The 24,702-nt window shown below is 40.5% G+C and overlaps 1 protein-coding gene across 3 annotated transcripts in view; it reads right to left on the reverse strand.

Annotated features, from left to right (window-relative positions):
- Nucleotides 1–274: 274 nt before the first annotated feature.
- The window catches only part of TBC1D30 (TBC1 domain family member 30), a 72,913-nt gene continuing 48,485 nt past the window's right edge, over nucleotides 275–24,702 (reverse strand). For 2 of the 3 annotated variants that reach the window (XM_063075802.1, XM_063075803.1), the window contains 7 exons: nucleotides 24,388–24,556; nucleotides 21,869–22,037; nucleotides 18,172–18,277; nucleotides 9,744–9,856; nucleotides 7,617–7,756; nucleotides 4,926–5,132; nucleotides 275–1,244 (listed from right to left, as the gene is read on the reverse strand). In XM_063075802.1, coding sequence (XP_062931872.1) covers nucleotides 475–1,244; nucleotides 4,926–5,132; nucleotides 7,617–7,756; nucleotides 9,744–9,856; nucleotides 18,172–18,277; nucleotides 21,869–22,037; nucleotides 24,388–24,556 — 1,674 coding nt within the window. In that variant the 3' untranslated portion in view covers nucleotides 275–474. The remainder of the gene's footprint in view (nucleotides 1,245–4,925; nucleotides 5,133–7,616; nucleotides 7,757–9,743; nucleotides 9,857–18,171; nucleotides 18,278–21,868; nucleotides 22,038–24,387; nucleotides 24,557–24,702) is intronic. The other variant, XM_063075804.1, reaches the window with a different exon arrangement.

Raw genomic sequence — 24,702 nt, forward strand, 5'->3', positions numbered from 1 at the left:
AAAACAATCCCCCCAATAGAGCAAGAAGAGGAAAACTGGGAAGTTTTTTGCAACAAAGAAACTTACTTTTCTGTTATAGTTTCTGTTGCAGCGAGCTGATGTGGGCATGCTTGAATATAAGAAACACCCAGAGAACCGGAAGGTTTGGGGGTGCTGTCACAGGGACCCTGATGGCCCTCAGAACAGGATGGCCCTTTAGACATACAGTTCACAATGAAAAAATTGTGAAAATTTCACACTTTAAATCCACAATATTTATTTTGCCACAAGAAATCACTTCATCAGTTATCAAGTGGATGGGAAAACATCCCTATTCTAGCTTGCATTCTAAAACTTGTAATTCCCATCTTTGTTGCTCATCTCTGAACCTATCTTTTCGTTTTAATTGGACAAATAAAACTTTTGGAGCCTTTCAGCTGGAACCCTTATGCTGCCAGGAAAAGCTGAGTCTAGACACAAAGTTTCAAGGCGACATCATCGTTTCTTAGTGCCACTGTTTCCACTGCCAGATTTGCTGAAGCTCCTGCTCATTTGAGGAAAGTGCACAGTTGGCGTTCTTTCTGTGGGGCCATATAATCCCAGATTCCTGGCAGTGGCTGATTTCCGCAGTGGCTTGACACTGGGAAAAGGGCTGAAGAGGGGGGTTTTTGAATTGCTACCCTGGGGAGGTTTGCTGGTGGCTTTGTTTTCTCCGGGCACATCAGGTGGCTCTGGGAGAAGCTGCTGGCAGGGTGGGTGCACCGTGGGCTCAGATTCGGCGGTGGCATCCCTCTGGTTCAGTTCCAAGACTTCTAACTTCACCTGCACCGCAGCCACATCCGCATCAGCATCTCCAAACACTGGCTCCGGGGACTGCCCTTCGATTGTCCTCCCGCCGCTGCCTTCTCTTCTAGTGGTCGCTGCGCAACTGGAGGAAAACTGCTCTGCTGCCCCCGGGGGGCCGGTCTTGCTCTCATTCTGCTCTTCTATCAGCCCTACGGTGTCCCCACAGCCCGGATGACTCTTGGTCCTCGGCATGCTCTTTTTGTGGACTCGGATGTGAGTCCTCCACGGAGAGTTGAGCTTCGTCTTAAGGTCTTCATAGGGGACAGGAGATATTCTGCCTCCTGTGTGACCGGGGATGTGGATGACAGCATTCTTGGCAGCTCTGTTTGTCATTTTCATCTTCTTTCCTAAAAGAAGGTGGTTTATAACTGGAGAATTGTTTACCTGAGACGGGAGGATGCTGGTGGCTGGCCCTTTGTCTGAAAGAAATGTTGAAAGGTTGTGTGAAAGGTACCAAAGAAGCGCAGCCATCACAGAACAGAGATCACACAGAGCACCCCACAGCCTCTCCCACGTACGCATTTCCCAGGTATTGGCAGAGTCATGTGACCGCAGGCAGCCAAAACTGAATTCAGCCCTAGAGCCTGGCGTACCAATTTCCTCCTCTTCGGAGAGGACAATATTACAGGCTGAAGACACAAAAAGGAGCAGGGACTCTTGACGCCCCCTTACTAACTAGAGCCTGGACTCCTTAATGTTTTTCATGGAGAGCTTTTGTCTCTGAGTAGCAACCTCAGAGGTCTCCTATGTAGAAAACCTGTGAAGACGTTTTAAAATCATCTGACAAACATTATGACCATGTGGAAGAGAAAGAACACACTGCATATTATGGAGTGAGAGATGGTAGAATGAGAGAAGCGATAAGAAAGTAGTAAAGATGCAGTGAAATCACAGCTATCCAGTGTTTGGCCCCAGGTGTGATAAACCACTCCAGTGTCCTCCTTGGATTTTGAAAGCCAATTGAAAAGTGGAAAGCACCAAAAGCTTTGTTCTCCTGGAGGGCACTGTGGGTGGTGTTATCATCCTCCTCCTGTAGCAATGACCAGGCCCCTGTTTCCGATGCAGCATTAAATATACACAGCCCCAGGGTGACAGCAACAGGTGGAGGTAGCAGACAGAGATTCCCTCCATCTCTGTGTGATGTCCTTCCTCCTTGATGTCCAGGTCGTTTGGCAGAACTTCCTTCCGGCCCTCTCTACTGCTTCATCTAACTCTGGGCACACCCCAGTCTTTACCGACAAATTTAGCAACTGTCTCCTCTTCTGCCCATGTCATACCACCTCACTCCCTCAGTTATTTTCCTCTCTGAGACTGGCCCATCTACTACCTCTTCTCATAGTCCCTCAGCCTCCCCAGTTCCATCCTAAACCTTATCACCAGCTCTACCTTATGTGGAAAATATCTACCTCTAACGTTCCCCCCTCTGCCTCTTCTAGCTCTCAGGCTCTCAATCTAACTATCCCTGGTACTGATGCATACAGACTTCCAGTTCCTTGATCCCTCAGTCTTCTCACAGCCTCTTGACTATCTTCAGTTCACTTACACCCCTACCCTAGCTAGAGGCATGGCTGATCACTTAGACCACTTCCTCATCAATAACCACACATTCTAGGTCCCTATTCCTCTGTCACACACTCCTGGCAGAACCCCAACCCTGGATCCACGGTCCACACTTTCTTTTCTGCAACCGAGCCCTTCAAATTCATGACTTCCGATTTTGCTGGATCCTCAGTGCCACTGAACAATCTTATCCTTTCCCTCTTCCATTCCTTTCAATGATGCATCCAAATTTTCATTACTTTCTTTAAACTTCCACTTACTCCCAACCCCCAACTTACTCCTAGCAAGTAACTTTTCTCCGAATTTCTCCATGAAAACAGAAGCTATCAGGTCTGAAAGGCCTCAATGTCCTGTCCTCCCTAACCTAGGATGTTGCTACCCCAACCATCCTCAACATGGTCCATTAAGTCTCAGAAGCTGAGGTCTTTTGTCTCTAGTTCAAGTTCAATCTCTCTGCCTGTGCCACTAATCCTATCCCCACCATCTCCCCTAAAACCTTGCGTCTCAATGTGTGGTTCCCCCACCCAGCAGTGCCAGCATCACCAAGGAGCTTGTAGGAAATGCACCATCTCAGCCTCACCCCAAACCCTGTGAAATGGATTCAGCATCTTAGCAGATCCCCAAGTGATTTATATGCACACTAAAGCTTGAGAACCCATAAGGGAAATAAGCCAAGCACAGAGGGAAAAATACCACATGTCCTCAGTCATAAGTGGGAGATAAGAGAGAAAGAAGGAAGGAAAGAAAGACCACAGTGGTGCGTTGGACTTGCAGAGGCAGAGAGAGCACACCTAGGGTTGCCGGGGTTGAAGTGGGGAAGGGAGATGGAGGTCAGGGAGTAATTGGAGGGGAACACAGGGAATAACTGCAATTTGTGGTAAGGGGCATGCCAATAGTATTGATCTGATCATCGCATCTTGGGCACAGGTGGTGACAGTCAGCTTTGTACCCCATGAATAAGCATAATCAATAAAAAAATTAAATAAAAAAATAAAATGGTTTTTAAAAAAAAGAAGAAAATAAAAGAACTTTGCCTGCAACAATCTCTCACTTAAAGAAAACCACATAAACCATGATTCAGAACAGGAGTTGGCAAACTTTTCCTCTAAACACCCAGATTGTAAATATATGTGTGTGTATATATATATATATATATTTTTTTTTTTTTTTTTTTTTTTTTTTTTTTGCAGCTGGCCAGTACAGGGATCCGAACCCTTGACCTTGGTGTTATCCACACCACACTCTAACCAACTGAGCTAGCCAGCCAGCCCTTATATTTTAGCCATTGTACTGTGAAAGCAGCCTTAGACGACATGTAAACAAATGGGTATGCCTGCGTTCAAATAAAGGTTTATTTACAAAAGCAGACAACTTACTGACCCCTGACTACACTAAAAGCCACGGGCCAACTTAGTACCCAGTGGAAACCGTCTACCACTCCTCCCAAAGGTCTGTACAGGGTACTTGAAAGAGGACTACACAAAGAATCAGACACCGAGGTTCTTGCCCTGGCCTGACCACTCACTATAGCTGTCTAACCCTACACAATTGCTAAGCCTTCCAGAATCACCATTTCCTCCCCATTTAAAACATAAGACTATCTGTCCTCACCTTCCTCACAGATTTGTTTTGAGGACAAAATGAGAAAACTGTACACACCAATGTTTTGAAAATTAAATTGTTAGTTTCTTTTGTGATTGCTTTCTTAAGGATTCAGAATAAAGTAAGAATCTTCAAGAAGTTGCCTATTCCTCCCTTATAAGTAAAAGGTGAATTCAGTTTTTGTGCAAGATCAGTCACATGCTCACAAGCCACTGAAAACACATCAAAATTTGTGTCTCGGTTAATTTTCAACAGGCATCATTTTCGTTAGGATGTTCACTTAGAGCAAGAAAAACCAACTCCCAAATCAGCACATATTAAACAATAAAGCAGATTGTTCACTGAGGTTTTTAGAATTAGAAAAGAGAAGCTTAACAATCCTTGGAAAAGAACATTTCCAACTGCATTATAATTGTGTTGTTCCTGGTACACTCCCAAGATACTGCTAGCCCATCAGCGAGGCACAGGCTTTCTAATGGTTTTTTCCATTTTCTCTGATCACAACATCTGTTACATTACTACCTAAATGACTAGTAAATAACTTAACTTACTAGTGCACACATGACTAAATTCTATTTTCAAATGCACAAAATTCATGCAGCAATAGCTTCAAAATTTCTCAAGTCCAAGGATTGCATAGCTTTGCAGCATTTTAATCATTTGTAAGCCCACAAGGACACACAGTAAAGACGTGTTTAATACCCCCAATTGCCTGGTCCTTGGGACCTAAGAAGAACTCATGGTCTTTTCCTCCTTCAGAGCCTGATAAAATAAAAATAAAAAATGAGATGCTAAGCCTGCTATTATTACCTCATGCCAGCTGTGTTTATGGATGCTAAGCTACAGTCAGTAATTCTGAGGCCATCCTAGGATCATCTGTTCTTTATTCCACACGTTGAGATAGAGTTGGAATTGATTCAAACAAAGAATCACATTACCTGCCCTGATGTACACCTGATGGACCTGCTGCTGTTGCTTCTTTTTGATGCGTGAGTACTGTCGCTTCAGTGCGCTGATATCCGTGCTCATGCGTTCCATCATCATGCTGTTAAAGGCTGCGTGGTATTCACTCCGGCAGGAATTGATTGCTCCCGGACTCAGCTCTGCAATGTTATTCGATCTCAGACTCTGCTCCTCATTTGGCTCTGTACCCGAGGGACAAAACACATGGAGCTGGTGAGTGGAGGGGAACAGGATTAAATGGGAGTTGATTACACTCTAAACTGGTGCAGTGTCTTAACCTCCAGGATATTCTAAACCACAAAAAATGTATACTGGAATTTGTCTGGTGCTTGTTTGGGTTTGCTCCTGAAAATAGCTCTGCATTTTCTTATTAGCCTAACCATTAGTCTGAAGTGAGCTTGGGGGGCGGGGTTCAGTGTTTGATTTTGTTACTACTTTGTTCATTATACAGACAAGAGATCAACTGCTTCCACAGTTGAAACTGTTTTGTAAAATTCCCTTACAAAAAGAACTCCAGGTGTCTAAAATCATTGTACAGATTTCCAGCTACACAGAGACTTATAAGGGATTGATAGTTTGTAGAGTTTAAACAGTTCTTAAAAGTATGTTTTTCTTAAGTTAAAAATAGTAACATGCTTTATAAAATTATCAAAACTATGGACCACTGTATCACTAAAGATGAATGTGGGCTTTTTTTTTCATTTAGCAAATACTTCCTGTCTACTATGTTGTTATGTCTAGATGTGGTTTCGGCTCCTGTGAAACCTACAATTAGCAGATTCGTCCCTTAAATAAAATTGATATTACATTCAAGAAAGAGAAACAATTACTGTGGTGGGAGGATACTCACAGACTGCACAGGCCAAAATGGGAGAGAACAAGGCTCCTCTGGCACAATATGTAAAACTGACCTGGGAACCAGCTAAAAAAAAGACTGATTTCAACTGTCCTAACATCTGCTGAGAATATTATTCAGGTAAAGGCTGAACATCTCATAAATTTACATCATTCTTTTACTGAAATCACTTCTCTAAGAAGAAAATTAAAAGGGAAACTGTTAATCTGACAAATCAATAAGAAAGACTAATGATGAAATTTAGAAAGTAATGTCATCCTGGAGCACATAATTGCACAGAAGGAAAAATAGAAAAAATGGAACATAAACTCAAACTACAAAAATGCAGATTCGAAAAATTTAGGATTAAAATACCTCTTAATCCCATGGCTAGAAATCAAAAGCTGAAATTCAGGCAACAAGAAAGGAGGTGTAGGGCATTACAGAAATCAAGAGGCTCTTTCTGGGTTGACATTTTTAAAAGCCATTTAAAAAGATGAGAGAAGAGCCCATATCAAGGACATGTACACAAAGCAATGTGAATCCAGCCATTAAGCAGGTTAACACTCAAAACAAGCTGAGGCTCAGGAAAAATATTCAAAACTACGATAACCAAAAAAAGAGCAGCAGCAGCCACCTCCATCACCACCCCACCACCTTCTAAACACAAACAAAAAGAAAAGGAGGAAAGCCCCATAACTTCAAGAAGGTAGCATAAAATTATCAGACAGCAGCAAAGAGAATGTCAAGGTGCCTGACGTCTACCTTGTTTCCAACCTCTTTCAGCATGTTTCTATCCTGTAGACAAAGAGAACAGCCTTCAAACTAAAAGGAGTAGAATAAATATACTAAAGGAAGAGCTGCCACCCAACATGGGAAAGGACATAGTGGTGGAACCACAAACCGCTTCAGAAAGTTTATTACATCAACAACATCCAGACCACAGGAAGTCTACTCTGTACTGGAAATAAATAAATAAAGCATGGCATTTGGTTCAGAGCTCCACATTTTAAGGACATTACCAAATTACAGGACATCTAGAGGTGAATTAATAGAATATTAAAAGTTCTGGAAGTAACATCTTTTGAGAGATGCTTAAAGAAATTCTGAACTTGGGCCTCAAAGAAAGCTTTGGGGGACATAATAGCTGTCCTCCAAGATTTGAAGAGATGTCAGGCAGAAGAGGGGGCAGACTTGTTCTGTTTGTTCCAATGGAAAGAACTATCAGTAGAACTGCTATCTCTTCACAACGAGAAACCATGGGCTAAGGAGAAAAATCTAACAAACAGTCTTGTGAAATAATGAGTTTCTTGTCACTCCAGAAATTCAAATAGAGGCTACCTTAACGGTATGGATTTAAAGGGTAATCCTAAGCCTGGCCAGTTATCTCAGTTGCTTAGAGCAGTGTTGCTAACTTCAAGGTCAAGCATTTGGATCCCCATGCCAGCCAGCTGCCAAAAAAGCAAACAAATGAAACTTAAAGGGTAATCCTACAGTGGAAGAGAAGTCAGTCCACAACGAATTCAATGAAACTCCAACAGAATGCATTAATCCTCTACTGTATGCCAGGCTCTGTGCTAAGGAACCAAGCATACAAAATTGAATCGGATGAATGGGAAGTAAAAGTCACCATAAGGAAAAAGAAACGTGTATTTTGCATGCAACACTTAATACAGAGAGATCCTACTAAATGATAAAGTAACAGAGAAGATATTCTAACAGACTTTTAATAGTGGAAACCAGTTCAGGAAATGACTGAGGCATCAACAGTACACAATAATACCCTTGTTATATTGAACCAACACATCTAAATCAAGAGCCACTTCTTTACCTTTAATTTGCTTTTGATACTTCTGCAGTTCAGGTGCTAGGAGCCCACTGAAAGGTCCAAGACATCCCACTGCATTAGCAACAGCATCTTCATCATCTGGGTCATTCTCTTCATCACTGTCTCTGACCTTACCATGTCGTCTTGGGAAATATAAAAGAAGAGCAACATTCAAAGAAAACTGTGGTATTTTCTAAAAATAAGTAAGACAGTCACATGGTTTAAATGCCATATAAATAATGTATATATAATTATGTGACATATATAATTATATAACTTATAAAAAGTCTCCCTCCCATCCTTGTCCAACATCTGCCCACTTCTTGCCCTAGCTAATTCCCACAGGTGACCCTCATTACTAGTCATGTATTCTCCAGTTCCTCTGTGTATAGATAAGCAAATATGACCATATAGTTTTATTTTTCTCCTCTTTTTGCATATACACCTTTTACAACTTGCATTTATTCATATAAGAAATCTTTCTACATTCATACATAGAGTTTTCTTATCCTTTCTTATGCCTGTATTGTATGTACATAGCCCATGTTATGGAAGCAGGCTGCTAATGGTGCACGCTTGAGTGGTTTCCAACATTATACTATTAAAAACAATATTACAATAAATAACCTTGTACACAATGTTTTGCATATGTATAAATATATCTGTGGGATAATTCATAAAGATAAAATTGTTCAAAGGATGTAAGCATTAGTAATTTTGGCAAATATTGCCAAATTGTCTGCCATAAATCCTGTAGTAACTAACCTCTCACCAGCAATACAAGAGTGTCTGTTTCCCTATAGCCTTATCAACAGAGTGCATTTGAGCTTTTGAATTTTTGCCAATCTGATAAGTAAAAGAACAGAATCTTAGTTTCTAGTTTTAAGCTGCATTTGTCTTGGTACCAATGATGCTGCCTTTTAAGCAAACTGCCTATTCCCATTCTTACACCATTTTTCAGTTGGATGGCCATTTTCTTATTGATTTCTAGGAATTTTATGTATTAGCGATATCAGTCCCTATTTTGGATAGTAATTTGAAAACCTTTTTCCAGGAATATTTTGAGTCTGCTTATAGAGGTTTTGTTTTGTTCTGTTTTTTATTTTAGTCATGTAGAAAATTATTTTTAAAGTATTTAAATTTAATTTTCTCCTTTATTGGTTTTTTTTTTATGAGTCACTTATTAAGGCCTTCCCAATTCCAAAGAACAAAAGGAATTCTTCCATATTTTGTTTTGCCAATTTTATTATTTCACTTTTTTCATTTAACATTTTCATCCATATAAAATTTATCCTGATATATGGTATGAAGTATGTCTCTAACTTTCTTTCCAGATTAGGTCTCATTGGTCCATCACCATTTACCAAATAGTGTACCTTTTCACCACTGACTTGATATGCCAATTTTTCATATACAGATTCCTGAAAATATATGAGGGTACTTCAAAAAGTTCATGGAAAAATAGAATAAAAGATGATACAAAGGGGCTGGCCGGTTAGCTCACTTGATTAGAGCACAGTGTTATAACAACAAGATCAAAGGTTTAGATCCCCATACTGGCCAGCCACCAAAAAAGAAAAAAAAAAAAACGATAATGTGAATCTTTCCATGAACTTTTTGAAGCACCTTCATATTTGTCCATTCTGGTCTTGACAATATATTTTAATTTTTATTTTAGTTTTTTCATTGTACATGTTTATGGGGCACAATTTGTTGTTTCGATACACACGTATATTGTATAATTATCTAATCAGAATAGTTAGCATATCTGTCACCTAAACATTTATCATTTCTTTGTGGTGTCTTTACAGTATTTTAAATTACCTCATCTATTTCTTCACCAGTTGTATGCTATGTTAATTACTGGGATTTTTAATATCTGATATCTTTTAAAAAGTTATGGGGTTGCTAAATATTTCTGCAGCTTATGTTCCAAACTTCTTTGGAAAGTACACTTTTAAAAATCTCTCTTGAATTTAAGCAAAAATCTTTGGGAAAGAGACATTCAGATTTTAAGTACTAAATTACTTTGAACACATTTCTGGGACTTAATAAATGCTAATTTACAATAACAAATGAAGGTATAAAGTCTTCCATAATGAAAACAACAAGGAAAACAAAAAATCTTACCCAGAAACTGAGGTGGGTTTAACTGCTACTGGGAATGGTGTAATGTTGTAGGTGTATTTTTCCCTTAACTCTGCCAATTGTGGGAAAGGGAACGGAGCCATAGAATAAACAGTCTGAAAAACAAAAGCAAAAATGCCAAGTCTAAAATAATGGCCTTAAACAACTCTTATCAATTCTGGAAAGATATTAAAGTTTTATGAAGCTGAGTGTGAAAAGGCAGATACTCCTCCTTACACAGCAGATGGGAGAAATTCCACTTCAATATCTGCTGAAGAGAAAGACAAATGAATACTGACAAACTCAATGGTGAGCTCTCAAATCAATCCTGCTGCAACTGGGCATTCCAGCTGGTGTACTTGGGTGGGCAACCAGGGCAGGCTGACTTCCTCCTGTCGTTTCATAGATGCGTTAACTGAAAAATCCATAGTTCCCCATAATTTATGTAACAAAGGGCCCATAAATCTTCTTCAAATGTAATGCTTGCTTTTCAAAGCTTTGATGATTTTTATAAACATTTAATGCCTGCCTTCTAGACATTTAAGTCTAGTGGATGATCTTGTGATCGACTTCAAGTTTTCTCCAAAGATACCACCTTTTCAAATACCTAGGAATGAGCTCTGGGCGAAAATTGTTAGCTGTTATCTTTAAAAGAAAAGAAAAAAAACAAGGAACAAAAAGTGACAGGGTGTAAAGCATAGGCTGTTAAAAATCTATAAATAAAAATGGGAAAAAGCACCTGAACTTACACAAGAATTTCGAATCTATCTATCATTCTGTCAGCAAGAGGAAAGTAACCCTGGTTGTTTTCTTATTTTTATTAAAATTTAATAGGTCCAAACATATCGGTCCAATCCTTCAGGCTCTTATTCACTAGAAAACGTTTATTAATCACACTTTCATTTATCCTGGGAAGCCAATCAAATATCCTGATGACACTCTTGTAGGAAAATGTTTTAAAGTGGTATTTTTCATTCCAGCAGGACTGTTTTTCTGAAGGTTTGGGAGGTATCTGGAAGGAGTTTAATTGTGCTGCTATTTCCCTGTATAGCTCTGTGCCACCACCTTGATGGTCTCCTACAATTTTGATTCTCAGGGCCTGCACATCTGACGGTCCCCAAACTTCACGGCGTCCACTTACACTTTACTGTGCCAGCCCAGAATTCCAAATAAATAAGTGTTCACTAAAACTCCTTCCATTCAATTCTCCATGCTTATTGTGCAAAGCTTCATAGCTTGTAGGGACCACAAAAGTCATCTCTAAGCTGTCTTATCACACACACTACATTCTTGATTATAACCAAAAGGCTATACCCGATGGTAGTATGATCTACTAACAGTAAACTGTGCCTCCCCAGAAAGAAGCAGAAGGCATCGTGTGGCTCCCATTAGCCTGGAATGTGAGATTAGACCAGTTCCCAACCTTTCTGGGCTTCCTTTTCCTCATCTGAAAAGTAAAGAGAGCATGACACTCGGGATCATGGTTAGCTCTGAGAGGAGAGGAGTGGTAAGATCAGGGAGAAGGGTATGAGGGTACTCACCCAGGTTATTTTATTTCTTAAGTCCAGTGGTGGGTATGTAGGTTTTGTTATATTATTCTTACTACATTCTGTGTGTCTGAAATACTTCATATAATTTTATTAATAATGTAGTCAGAGTGAACTGTCATGGTCTTTGACCTCACAAAAGTATCCAACAGCTGCCTCACTGGCACTGCAGAATTCTTCCCTCCTTGCTCTTACGACCATGTCTTAGCTCCACATCCCCTTTTGAGGAAAAGGGGGAGATGTGAAATCCTCTCCCCAGCACCCTAACTTTAGATCTACAGCAGGGCACCTCCCCTCGGGCTTCAGGAGGAGCAGCCCCAGCGTAACTGAATCTGTCCATCACACACCAAAGTGACCCACAGTGGGGCCAAGGGTCAACCTGCCCCTCACTCATGTGATTTTCTTCCCTAGCAAGAAACTTGGTTCAGACATTTAAGAAACCAATACCATTTGGATTCAATTTTAAATGATATTATTAATGCTAGGAATTCCAAAATTCCTTATAAGTGAAATAAGATGTCTTGAAAGGTAAGAAAAGAATTGGTACCAAGACGAGAAATAAGGCCAGGAGTTATTGGCACATGCAGCGGGGCAGAGGCGTAGATACAGAACTTGGCCCCACCTCCCCACCCCCTCTCCGGTGTTGGGCTTATATTTCTTCTTGGGGTGAGTTGTGTTGTTCCAATTGGCTGGGGCTTAGGCTAATGAGGTGAAAGTTAAACTGTCCAATGGGAGCTGCTAGGGCCTTATGTTAATTAGGTGATTTTGAGGTTTACAGTTATTGGTTCCCTTAGTATGTAAAGTAGGGTTTCAGAGGGGACCAATGGCATGGAGTTCTGTTGTAGTTATGAGTTCCTTTTTATTTCACAGGAAGTCCCTTAGGGTAGAACCGCCATGTTGAGTATCTTTGGGTGGCACCATCTTAAGTGGTCATCGTCCCCACTCCAAACCTAATATGTCTCACTAGCTGAAGATTCTCTGGTGTTTTATTTTTTGCAGATTTTGTAACAAAGTATTAGAAAGTTCCTTTGTCCTGCCTGGTGATGGAAGTTTATTAGAGAGGGGTGGAAAGTATATCATGCCCGGCCTTCACCCCATCCTACCCAGCGGCAGATGGTCTGGGCCCTCAGCAAGCTCTCTCAGGGGCCACTCAGCTACAAACACTTGAGCAAAAAGAAAACTGGCTCCATGGAGCTTTCATTTTCTATTTCGGGTCTTCCTTTATCATTTACTTTCCATTAGACTTTCAAAGAAGCAATCGGTGTTCCTGAAACAGACATGTTTATAGCACCTCTTCACCTATGTTCACTCAGGCGTTTGAGGGGCTCACGTCTGTAGCCACACTTCTCCCATGGGCGTAAACACCCCAGCACATCCCAGCACTCGGGGTACCTGAAAACCTCTAGTCTCCCAACTTTACAAATTGGAGATTTACAACAGGTTCCAGGAAATCTGGATACTAATCATCTCAGAGCCAAAATGTGGTACAATAACAGAACCTTAGGGCTAGAAAGGAATTCAAACATAATTTAGTTCAAGCTCCCTCCCAAGCACGAGCTTTCTAGAGCATCTCCAAATGATGGTTACAATGGTGCTGCTGAACCACTACTAGTTATAGGCACACTATTTTGCAGGGAAGACAGTTTCAATTTTTCACAGAACTAATCAAACATTACCCTTCTACTGAATAAACATCCACATCCTTGTAGTTTTCATTCTATCACTGATGGAAAAAACTGAACAGTGGGGTCCAAGGGCAGATCCTACCTCATGGAGACCTCCCTCCAGATAACAATAAATCATTAACAAACATGTGGTGAGGTTTTTCAAAAGCACCTACAAACACTCCTAATAGTAACATCCAACTAACTTTTCTCTACATTGCCCTCAAGGAATTTACAAGAGACTTTGTCAAAAATCCTGCTGAAATACAGATAAAGTATTTCATCAGCATTCCCCCAATTTCTTTAACACTATTTTTAAAAAAAACATTAAAATGGCCATTGCTAGTAAGAAAAGTGATACGATCTACAGGTGGGAAACCCTACTATATCATTTTGTGTATGGCACTTAGAATTGACAGAAATGGGAAAGGCCAAAGAGAGAGAATCCTTCCACCTCTTCAGCTCAAATATAAGGATCTTACATTCAGCCCACGTTTTTCAATGGAGTCATTTCAGGTTTGCTAACAGATTTATGGCCTACCATGGCCAGAACACCACCACTGAATTACAATATTTCTTTAAAAAAAAAAACAGTGAATACAGAAAAGAGGGTGGCTTGAAAAGACTTTCACCATTTCTCTCTTTAACATTTTATGATGCCAAGGGAAACCCAACAAGTCTATTTACTATCTAAACTACCAACATACACTTAAATACATGTTTATATTTAGGCACCGCTGAAAAGGAATCATATTTCCTTTTTCATTACTGACATGCTTTACAAGAAACATGAAAACGTAAGTTGTACAAAATTAGGCTTAGTTCATCTTCACCCAGATGTTTTCCTTGACAGGAGAAATGCTACTAAAATGGAATCTCATCAATCAACCCACTGCCTACAATTCTCCCTCTAGGATTCTCTTATATCAGGGTAAAGAAGTGATTCTTCCTCCTAATACCTACAATTAGAAACTCCTGGAGGACAAAGAGGGCATCTGCTGTGATCTGCGTGTTTGTCTTCTCTAAAGCTCATGGGGAACTTAATCCAGTATGGTATTTGAAAGCTGTGGCCTTTAAGAGGTGATTGGATTATGAGGACGAGGCCCTTATGAATGGACTGATCCATTCATGGACTAATGGGTTATCAGGGAGTACAGTAGCGGCTTTATAAGGAGAGGAAGAAAGCATGTGGAAATGTGCTCTTACTCAGCCCTCACCCTGTGAAGCCATGCACTGCCTCAGGCCTCCGCACAGAGTCCACACAAAGGAGGAGGCCCTCACCAGATGAGCTCCCTGGACCTTGGACTTCCCGGCCTCCAACACTGTAAGAAATAAATTCTGTTCCTTTATAAATTACCCAGTTTTAGGTATTTTGTTATCAGTGACAGAAAATGGTCTGATAAAGCAACCAACATCTCTCTCGTTCCTTCTAGTAATGTTTAAAAAGTAAATGAGATTTTGCCTTATTCTCTTAAAGAGGATGTCAGCTTTTAGAAAGGCATCTTTTGAATAAGGTGGAAGCAAATGTGTTTGGTGGTGGGGAAAAGCATTAGGCCGAGAAACTGGGACCTGGGTCCAGTCCTGGGTCTGCTATTAAACAACCTAAGACACTAGCAAGTTGCTCACTCTCCAAGTTCTAGTTTCCTCTTGATAGAGTGACAGAATTAGGTTAGTCGACCTCCAATGTTTCTCTAAGTACTGTCTAAAAGCCACCTGTATCAGAACCACCCACAGGCCAAACATCTGCATTTTAATACACTCCCGTAATGATTCCTATACACAGTCAAGTTTGCAATTCTATGTATTCATTGAGCAACCAGTTGTATTCTTAGCACTAAGCTAGGTGTTACGGAGAGAGTACTATGAAGTCTCTATCATTTAGGAACTTACCACTTCCTTAGAGAAAAAAGATGAATACACTTGAAAAAAAATACCAAATGATATAAAATCATCTGTAATTAGCATTAAATCAATGGGTGAACCTCTTTAGTACTGAAGGAGCAAAGAGGAGCATCACCAGTGAGGGCTGAGATAACACAGGCTATGTAGGGTGGGAAAGAGGAGAGATGGAGCAGTGTCCAGGGGGGCAAATAGGAGTTGCACAGATGGAGCACCAGAGGGAACCACGAGCCCCATCACAGCATGAGCACCGTCTACAGGGGCCTGGGCAGGAGCAGAGCTATGACCTGTACAGTGGATCCTGGTTGTGAAGTCACGGGGAAGACCTGTGGATAGGAAAGGAACAGGAGCCAGAGCAAACCTCCAATGCACCCTGTCTGAAACGGGCCCATCCTCCTCCCCCCATAAACCTAGCCTCTTCCTCCTAAGCCACAAACTTGTGGGTTGCCCTTGTCTCCCCCATTTCTTCCTCCCTCATCCCCTGTCCATTTTCCATGGCCAACGCCAGTCAATTTCACCTTATAAGTACTGTCTCTGTCTCAGTCTTTCTACCTTTCACTGCCTCCTTACAGACCTTCCTGCTGTCAGACTTAACGACCAAATCTACCCTACACAGAAGAGCTGCTCACGTTGTTGACATAAAACACAACTCCCACCATTTTCCTCCTCTCCTTAAAATCTTCAGGTCCACAGCTCTTCTTTTCCCCTTTCCAAAGAATCCACAGAAGACCTAGAACTCCAGCAAGCACAATTTCACATCCACAGACCTAAAAGATCAGATCCGAGCTACTTACCGTGGGTGTGGGCTTCCATAACCCAGTCCCCGCATGGTTTCCCTCACTCTGCACACAGTAAGTCACCACCATACAACATTTCACCACTCGTGCTGATCCCTCACCTGCAAATCGCCTGTCTGCTCTGCACCAGTGCCAACACACGTGCACACACCTACATACACATGCCCTCACATGTGTGTGTACCCCTACACACACACACTCTTACACACACACAGAGCCTAGCCAACTCCTATTCATCTTTAAAGATAAAACCAGACATTAATTCTCTCAAGGAAGCCTTTGCTGACTTCCTCTCCCTACACCCCTACACCCTGCCCCCCAGGCTGGATTAGGTCCTCTTTCTTCCTCAGACCCCAGCCTCCGACCCCAGTCCTCTTCCCTCACACCTCTCTCGGTGCACTTCCCATGCTGTCTCATAGAAGACCATATGCTCTCTGACCCCAATTCTTCTCTTACATATCCCCAGCACCTGGCACAGTACCTGACACTTAGAGATGCTCTATAAATATTTGGAGAAGTTAATATAGAGCCTAGAAAACAAGGCTGAAGCATTTTATTTACTGTAGTTAATAACAAGGAGGGACTGACAGTTTTAGTGTAGAATAAAAAGACCAAAGCCGTAAATGTGGGCAATTACTCTGGCAGCAAAATGCTGATTGTATTAGAGCAGTGGGAATCTAGAAGGAGAGCTACCATCGATGACTTTTGTGTAATTCAGCAAACATTTATTGAAAGAGAAAAGGCAGAAAACTAACCACAGATTTTTAATATATGTTTGCTTAATGAATTAACAAATTTATTGCAGAACTCTTCTAAAAAGCATAATGCTAAGTGCAGTCCCTGTCCTCAAGGAACTTAGGATATAACTGAGGAAATAAGACAACGTATTCTAATCAAGGTAGAATATGATGAAAGCTCAGTACAAGTAAAACGCTGTGGTGACTCAAAGAAATGGGAGATGATCTTAGTTGAGACCATGAGAGAAGGCTTCATAGAAGAGATGGCATGTTAACTGAAACTTTCAAAAGAGAGCAGGACTTAAAAGATGTGAAGGTAGAAGAGAAAGACTGAGCAGAGAAAGAGTATTTCCAGGCATTTCTGTGAGTGTGGAAGGCAATTTAACGAGAACCAGGCAAGGGTACAAAAAGGAAGAGCAGGAACTGTGGCTGAAGAGGTATGTTAACGCCAAATAGCCATGAACACCAGAAGATAAGCTGAGAAGTGCGCGCTTTGTTTTGTCAGCAGTGAGCAGCCACAGAAGTGTCATGCAGGAGAGAGAAGAGATGATATCTCAGAGTCCTGCTTCGGACGTATCAATCTGGCACTTCTCAGGAAGTAAAGAATCTCATCCGTGGAAAATGCCGAGCATGGACCTGGGACACAGAATGACGCTCAATACAAGACACTTCCCTCCGAGAAAGGATGAGCACTGAGGCAGTGGCCCAGGAGGTGTGGGAGGAGCTGAGGCCAGAGTGCAAGTGTCAGGGAAGAAATAAGGGATGAAAATGCAAAGGAACACCAAGCTAAAAGTACGAATGTTCTAGGAACTCATACCAGGTGGTCAGTACTCTCCATAAATTAGATAGCTGCCTGCTAAGAGGGAGGGATTCTGAGAAAAAGCTGCGGGTGCCAGGAAAAGAAACAAGGGAATGCAAGCTCCTCTCTTCTCAAGTCCCAAATCAGTGCCTGAGTCTTAGTTTTCTAGTCTGTTGACTAGGCCCCGGCACCCAGAAATGACCTCGGGCATGGAACCCAACGTGAAGGTGAAAGTTGAAGCCAAGAAAAAAGACAAATCACAGAGAAAGAGGAACTGAGGCCCAAGGACAACCTTGGACAAGAACCACAGTTGGTCAGTGGCAAGAGGAAGAACCAGGAAGAGAAGAAGTGGTCAAAAGCACTGGAGGAGAAAGAGGATAAAATTTTACAGAACCTAATGGAAGAGAGTATTAATAAATCAGCTGTCTTTTCCATAAGCTGGCAATTTTAATGACTTGGTAAATATGATATTAAGATAAGGTAACATCCCAGAAAGTAACCAAACCCTTCGAGTCCTGTATAGTGAAATTTATGATTAACATATAATAACCTTAGTTGAAAATGTGGGCAAAACAAATATGACAAAATACTGATTAAAATAATCTCCTTTTTATACTCAATAATTCCTCCCCCAAAATAATTATGTCACTCCACAAGTTTCCGTTTGAGGCAGCTAAAACTAAGATCCAGAATAAGCAGCTGGTGATTTGCTTTGTTCTGTTTTTGTTTTGTTTCATTTTATTTTTATAGTACACCTAATGATTTTTAAGTAACACAGTCTGAATGAAAGCCACAACAAATATCCATCATTTATTTCTTCTTTCCTCTTGTGACATAATTAGGTTCTTATCAAATTATATATGAACTCTTGGTCAGTTGAAAAACTAAGTCTGATGGCTGGCCAGACTAAGCTTGCTGATCTGGCACTGGCTGTTCCCACGGTACTGGGGGTGCCCTGAGCCAAGGCTGGGCCATGCAGCCCACTCACCTGCATGAGCTCATGGCTTTGCAGAAGATCATTCTCTAGCATCTCCTGGGTAAGGCGCCCCATGGTGCTGTAGAACTCATCTGCTGTTTCACAACATTCTATCTGCCTAGATGAAGAGAGGACAGAAAAAGGGACTTATTTAGGGCATTCATGCTGTAGAACAGGTAAGTGCTGCAGGTACAAGATATGTTGCCTCTTGTCATCAAATCCGTCAGGTTAGCAATCAACAGAAATCAAAATCCTGGGACACACTCACAGTACAACCTGCTGTATGTAGGGAAAAGATCAAAAATACAAAAGGCAACTTTGAGGTCGCTGTTACAGAATGGGTTCCCATCTTTCCTAAACGGCTCCCCAGCCTCACAGCCCACTGTGGCACCTTTATTGCTTCCATGTGACACATTCTACATATCAGAATATGACCACTGATCAGAATTCATAACCACAAAATTGGATAATGACCAACAATTATCCACTGTAGGGAATCTGTTGGTCTTAATCTGCAAATAGTATATTAATAGACTGAAACCAAACCACAGTAGAAGTAAAAGATGAAAAATACAAGAACTTTATCCCCATACTTCATCAGTCCCCAGGATGTTTTCACAGGCGGAACAGAATTTTCCCAGTTCTTCTCAGGGCACTGCTGCTAGCTGGAGATTACACCCTGTTTCCTGCATTCAGTTCCACATGTAAATAATCTGTCACCTAGCAACCAGTGAGGCAGGTTAGACTTTGATCTTTCAAGAGGAGGGAGAAAAAAAGAATGGTCCGAGGCAAAGAGCACTGTGTATTTCTGTTTTATCTGTTACAATGTTCTTTGTATAGTAGGATAACTCTGCTTGCCCACCAACCATAAGACATACACTTCAACATACACTAATACTAGGGGATATCACTACAGCCATCCAAGAAAAAATATGGTGATGGAAAAACCTTAGGCTCTGTAGTTTTGTTCAAATCCCATTGCCACAATCACATAAATAAATAAATGAAATAAACTTTTGAAGTATTGTTACCAAAATACAGAGAAGCATGTGAGCATAAATTTAAAAAGTGGTTAAGTTTACCTTAGGGGGAGAGGAAGTGAAAGAATGCTTGAGACAGGTTTTCAAAAATCTTCTCCAGGCTGACAAGAAAGAAAAAGCATTCCCAAGACACAAATGCAGGAGACAGCAGGCCTCATCTGGGGAACTGCAGGCAGCTCTGCATGCCCAGAGTGCGGGGAGCGGCTGCCCAGCCAGAGGAAGCCGTGAGAGCTAAGAGTAGAGAGCTGCAGAGAGCAGATCGCAACGGCCTGACCTGCCAGCTGAGCCTCTTCAGGACATGAGTCGCTGAAAGGCTTTTAATAGGGAATGAGGGAACAGCTGTGCCTTTGGCAAGGCCACCAGGAAGTGGCACGGCAAATGCAGGGTACAATGGGGAGACCAGAGAGGACACAGCATAGTGGGCCAGGCAAGAGGTAATGAGGGCATGAGCCAAAACAGTAGGGTCAGAGGAGAAAGAGCACATAAAAGAGAAGCTGGTAAAGGTAAGCTGATGGGCTACAACTTACATATTCCAAAAATACTCTGGGTGAGTTAAAGGAAGAAATTCCAAGTTGCTGGAGCAAGGTAAAAGGAGAGGTCCCACAGATAGCCATACATAAGGCAGGTGTTACTCAGGTATACGTAAACTGGAGGTTACCTATATGCTGTTTATAGTTTTTCCAATGGAAAATTTGCAGGGAAGATTACAGGCACCGCTGTCAGAAAGATCCAGATTTGAGTCCCAGTTCTGCTATTCACTGGCTGTGTGACCATGAACTAGTTAATCAATCTTCCTGGGAGTAGAAATCCTTCCCTGTCTTTTCTCATTTGAAAAAACAGGGAGAGAAATCCTACCTACTTCACAAGGTTAATAGAATTGAATGAGACAATGTCTTTAAACTGCCTAACATAATGTCAAGCATCGCAGGCACTTGATCATGTACGTCGGTTGCCTTTCCTTCCCCTTCACAAGTTGTATGCTCAAAAGATGTAGAATTACAATGAGCAAAAACTCTGAAACATTAAAAATCTATCAGTCTGATTCATATATCCTCTGAACTTCAAAGACAGTAGCCATTTATTATAAAGAGATTCACGTCATTAAAAGCAGAGAGTCTAGAACCAGGATGCCTAGGTTCAAAATCAACCTCTTCCACTTCTAATTGCATGACTTTAGGCAATTTACTGAACTCCTCTCTGCCTCATTTCTCACATCTGTAAAATGGAGATAACAGTGCATACCTTAAAGGATGATGGCGAGGAATAAACAAACAGTACCTGTCCATTGCAAGCGCTCAATGAATAATGGCTGTTAGCTGCAGCTATAATTATTTCAACGGTGTGACATCCCTGAGATGACCACAGGAATAAATTATGATCCTACAGATAATGGATAGATGGGAGTAAAACCAGGATCACCTCTTTTCTTCCTGTTCCATTATTAAGAACTAACACAAAGATGACTATAACTAACTCACCATACAGTAAAGTACGTTGCTATTTTAATCCTGTCAACTAGTTACCCAGTAACTGGACTCCACCCAGAGAAACAATCAAAGCTCAAAAAGCTTACACAGTGTAGATAGGCTGGAAATACATGGCTACACCAAGAGGTAGATATTGGAAGAAAATAAAAAGATAAGTGAATAGCACACCAAATCCCATACAGATGAATTTATTTGCCTAGCTGAAAAGCAATGTACAATAAAACAGTGGCAAAAGAGCTAGCTATATAATGTTTAAAAATACACACCATAATGGTTTTTTTTTAAATGCCTGAACTGATAGTTGGTGGATCTTTCTTTGCAAAAAAATTAAAAATGCTGAAAAGTCTCCTAGGAAGCAACTTGTAAATAAAAAGCCTAGTTAAAAGGTATTTGAAACAAAATACTGACAGTGATTTATTAGTTTTCTGATATGCTGTCTATGGGTACCCAGTCAAGTCATTTGTAGTGCTAAGAAAGAAGCATTAAATCTTCTTTACTTCTTAAGTTAACTGTAACAGTTTCATCCAAATATTTCTTCCATTCCCAAGATGAGTGAAAATACCTTATCTTTTTCAGCCCTGCTACTAGTAAAGAATGTAAGCAAAGTCTACTTGGCAGTATGTTTTGGTAGTAACAGATTTCAACACAGAATTAATTCTTGATGGAAAGAAAGAAGTTCCATGTGTTCTACTATTAACTATGCACCAAGCACCCGGCTAGATACCATATACATGCTATCTCATTTAATTTTGTCTCAGCCCAGAAAGACAGAACAAAATAAATAATAAAGACCCATCAATAGTCAAATTGTGATATTAACCAACAGATCCACTTACTCCTCTCTAGATCTTCCAGTTTCTCTTCCATCTAAGTTCCTCTCCCTCTCTCCGACCAGTGTCTAGAGAGATGCTGACAAAGAGCAAACCAGCCAGGACACAAGCACTAAAGAGAAGGGAATCTCCAGGCCTGAAAAAGCCTGCCCCTTTCCCCAAAATAGATTCCCTCTGCCCCAGAACAATCAAGAATGAGCCAGTTGAGATTTCAGGAGGTTACAGCAATTGAACAAAGTTCACAACTTTCTCTTTTTCTCACACTTAAATATTGATGCTTTATATGTTAAAAACAAAAATTGTTTAAATCCCTCAACACCACAGAACACATCAGAAGGGGGATATCACTTACTCTCCCAATTTTGCCCAGATAGCCAGCGACACCCTTAGGATGATTTCCGAACCTTCAAAGAAGACTGAATCCCAGATCTTTAAAACAGTATGATTAGGGAGGCACGTAGCAAAGAGAGTCAGAAACCACTGCATCGTGAAGACATTCGTAAGTGGGGGCTCATATCCACCTGGAATAAAACACACACACTAAATTCCCTCAGAATTGATGATTTGCAAGACAGACAAATACCCACTTTCAGTCTTCCACATCCACCCAAATATGTTCTATTTCCTGGCTGATTTCTTCATATGTCTAAATTCTGGTTCTTTCTTCCAAGTTTTTGAAAGAACATAGGTGTGTTTAACAAAAATCTCAATAGTATGAACTTCACAAATTCTTTATATTTCAGAAATCTTAACCTAAAACTTGCTTTTACTCTACTTGTTGTACGGTGAAAATTAAGGAGAATATTTTCCTCACCAAAAACAGAATTTTTAAAAAAAGGATTTTAGCCTTTCAAAAGCAAAAGCCTGTGATGCTAATAGCACCAAGGTCAAGGGTTCGGATCCCCATACCAGCCAGCCAACCAGAAAAAGAAAGCAAGAGACATTGCATTTTCAAATCTTATAAAGCCACTTTTATTCAAATGCTGCTGATGAAAAAAAATTGTTCATTACAAATTATCTGTCTACATCTTAAATTATACATAGTTCTCAGACCACAATGGAATTAAACTAGAAATCACTAACAGAAAGATAGCTGGATACCCCCAATATTTAGAGATTAAAAAACATTAAATTTAAAAATATGTTGAACTAAATTATACACAATTTTAAAGATCTGGGATCCAGCCCACTTTTAAATTTCTGAATTCACTAAAATCACAGCACTCCCTCCCACCTCCTGTGATGAGCATGTATTTTAATGAAATATAAAAATGTAGGTATTTAGACTGATCCTCCCTCCAAATTACGGTCAGTATATGCTATTACCCAAGTATAAGCAAAAAGAGATCTGTTTTCCTACATTCATTTCCTTCCTTCTTACCTATGAACAAAGAGGGTATCTTTGTTCAGAGACTAGAATTTGAGGTTATTCCTTGCAGCCAAGTGCAGGGCACTCAGGGAAAAACGTGTAGCTCAGTAAAGTGTGTCTGACTATGGGGCAGGCAAGGTTGGTCCATCTAGAAGCATTAAGAAACCCATGCAGGTACAAAGTTATACCATACAGCCAAATTAAATGAGAAGATGATTCAAATGGCTTAGAAGGAAATGCTCAGAGACATCCAGGTGTCACTAAAATTTCCAGTGTGTTTTAATCACAGATTAGATGCTAAAATTCTATCATATTTTCCGAGGTTTCAATGTGTGGGTCAAACTAGACTGCAAATGTATGGTCTACAACAGGAACTGGCAACTGCTTACAGGAAACAAAGCAAATTTCTGACCATTCTTTCTGGTAACCTGAGCACACCTGGGCAAGTACAAGCAGTGGGTATAATTATAGCTGCAAGCTCAGATACTTCCGAAAGTTGGACCGATGCCCACCAGATAGCAGCGACTCTCAGAGCTACTCTCCCATAACCTCATGGTTCAGGCAAAACCAGTTTATGCTAAACTGTACCAAGAGCCCATTTTTAAAGAACTCCTATAGGTTTGGTGCCAGCTTAGTGTAGTTGAACTGGATGGTAAGACACCTACACCATTATTCATCTACAGTACATACAATACAGATGGTCCCTGACTTATGAAGGTTTCAACTTAGGGGTTCTGACTTTACAATGGTGCAAAAGCAATACACATTCAGTAGAAACCATGCTTCAAGTACCCATACAGCCACTCTGTTTCTCACTTTCAGTACAGTACTCAATAAATTACATGAGATATTCAACACTTTATTATAAAATAGGTTTTGTGTTAGACGATTTTGCCTAAATGCAGGCAAATGTAAGTGTTCTAAGCATGTTTAAAGAAGGCTAGGCTAGGTATGGCCAGTTAGCTCAGTTGCTTAGAGTGTGGTATTGATAATACCAAGGTCCAGGGTTCAATCTCTGCACCAGCAAGCCACCAAAAAATAATAAAAATATTAATTGAAAGATATATATATAATATATATATATGAATGGATATTAAAAAAAAAGACTAGGCTAAGCTATGATGTTCACTAGGTTAGGTGTATTAAATCCATTTTCAATTTAAGATATTTTCATCTTACAATGGGTTTGTCAGGACATAACCCCATCATAAGTTGAGGAGCATCTGTATATCATTTTAGTTCCTAATCTGATATCAGTGCAGTACTAGACTCTCAACTGACTTCCTAACCATGACCAGTTAAAGTTCAACATGTGGCCTTATGTGTTTTTCAGTTTTTTGTTGTTGTTGTTCTCTAGAAATCTAACTATTTCATTGCACCAAACTCTTACCAACAGAAATACCTGGAAACATCTATTTCCATTCAAGGTTTAGGCTCACATGTACCATGGAATCAAAGAAAGCAATATTTTCAAAGGTATAATAGCACTGAATCCTCACTACCTCCACTTTCTTTATTTGCAGTTCTCTGAAGCGTATCCAGGTGCTGAGATAATTCAGGCAGCTTCATTCTCAAGAGGTCTCTGAAGACAGCCATATCCACAGACAATGCCCGGAGATTATTGACAAAATAGCTTTCAGGAAGTACCTTATCAATAAGGTAAATCATAATCTGAAGAAAAAGATAAAGAATAAGACTGCTTCATAATAACTGGGATCCCACAATGTCCTAAATAGAAAGAACATATTCAAATAGATAAAATACAGTTAGGCAAAGCACACTATCCTTTGAATGTGACAGTACCAAATGTTACAGAG

The sequence above is a fragment of the Cynocephalus volans genome, chromosome 12, assembly GCF_027409185.1.
Source record: "Cynocephalus volans isolate mCynVol1 chromosome 12, mCynVol1.pri, whole genome shotgun sequence".
NCBI lineage: Eukaryota > Metazoa > Chordata > Mammalia > Dermoptera > Cynocephalidae > Cynocephalus > Cynocephalus volans.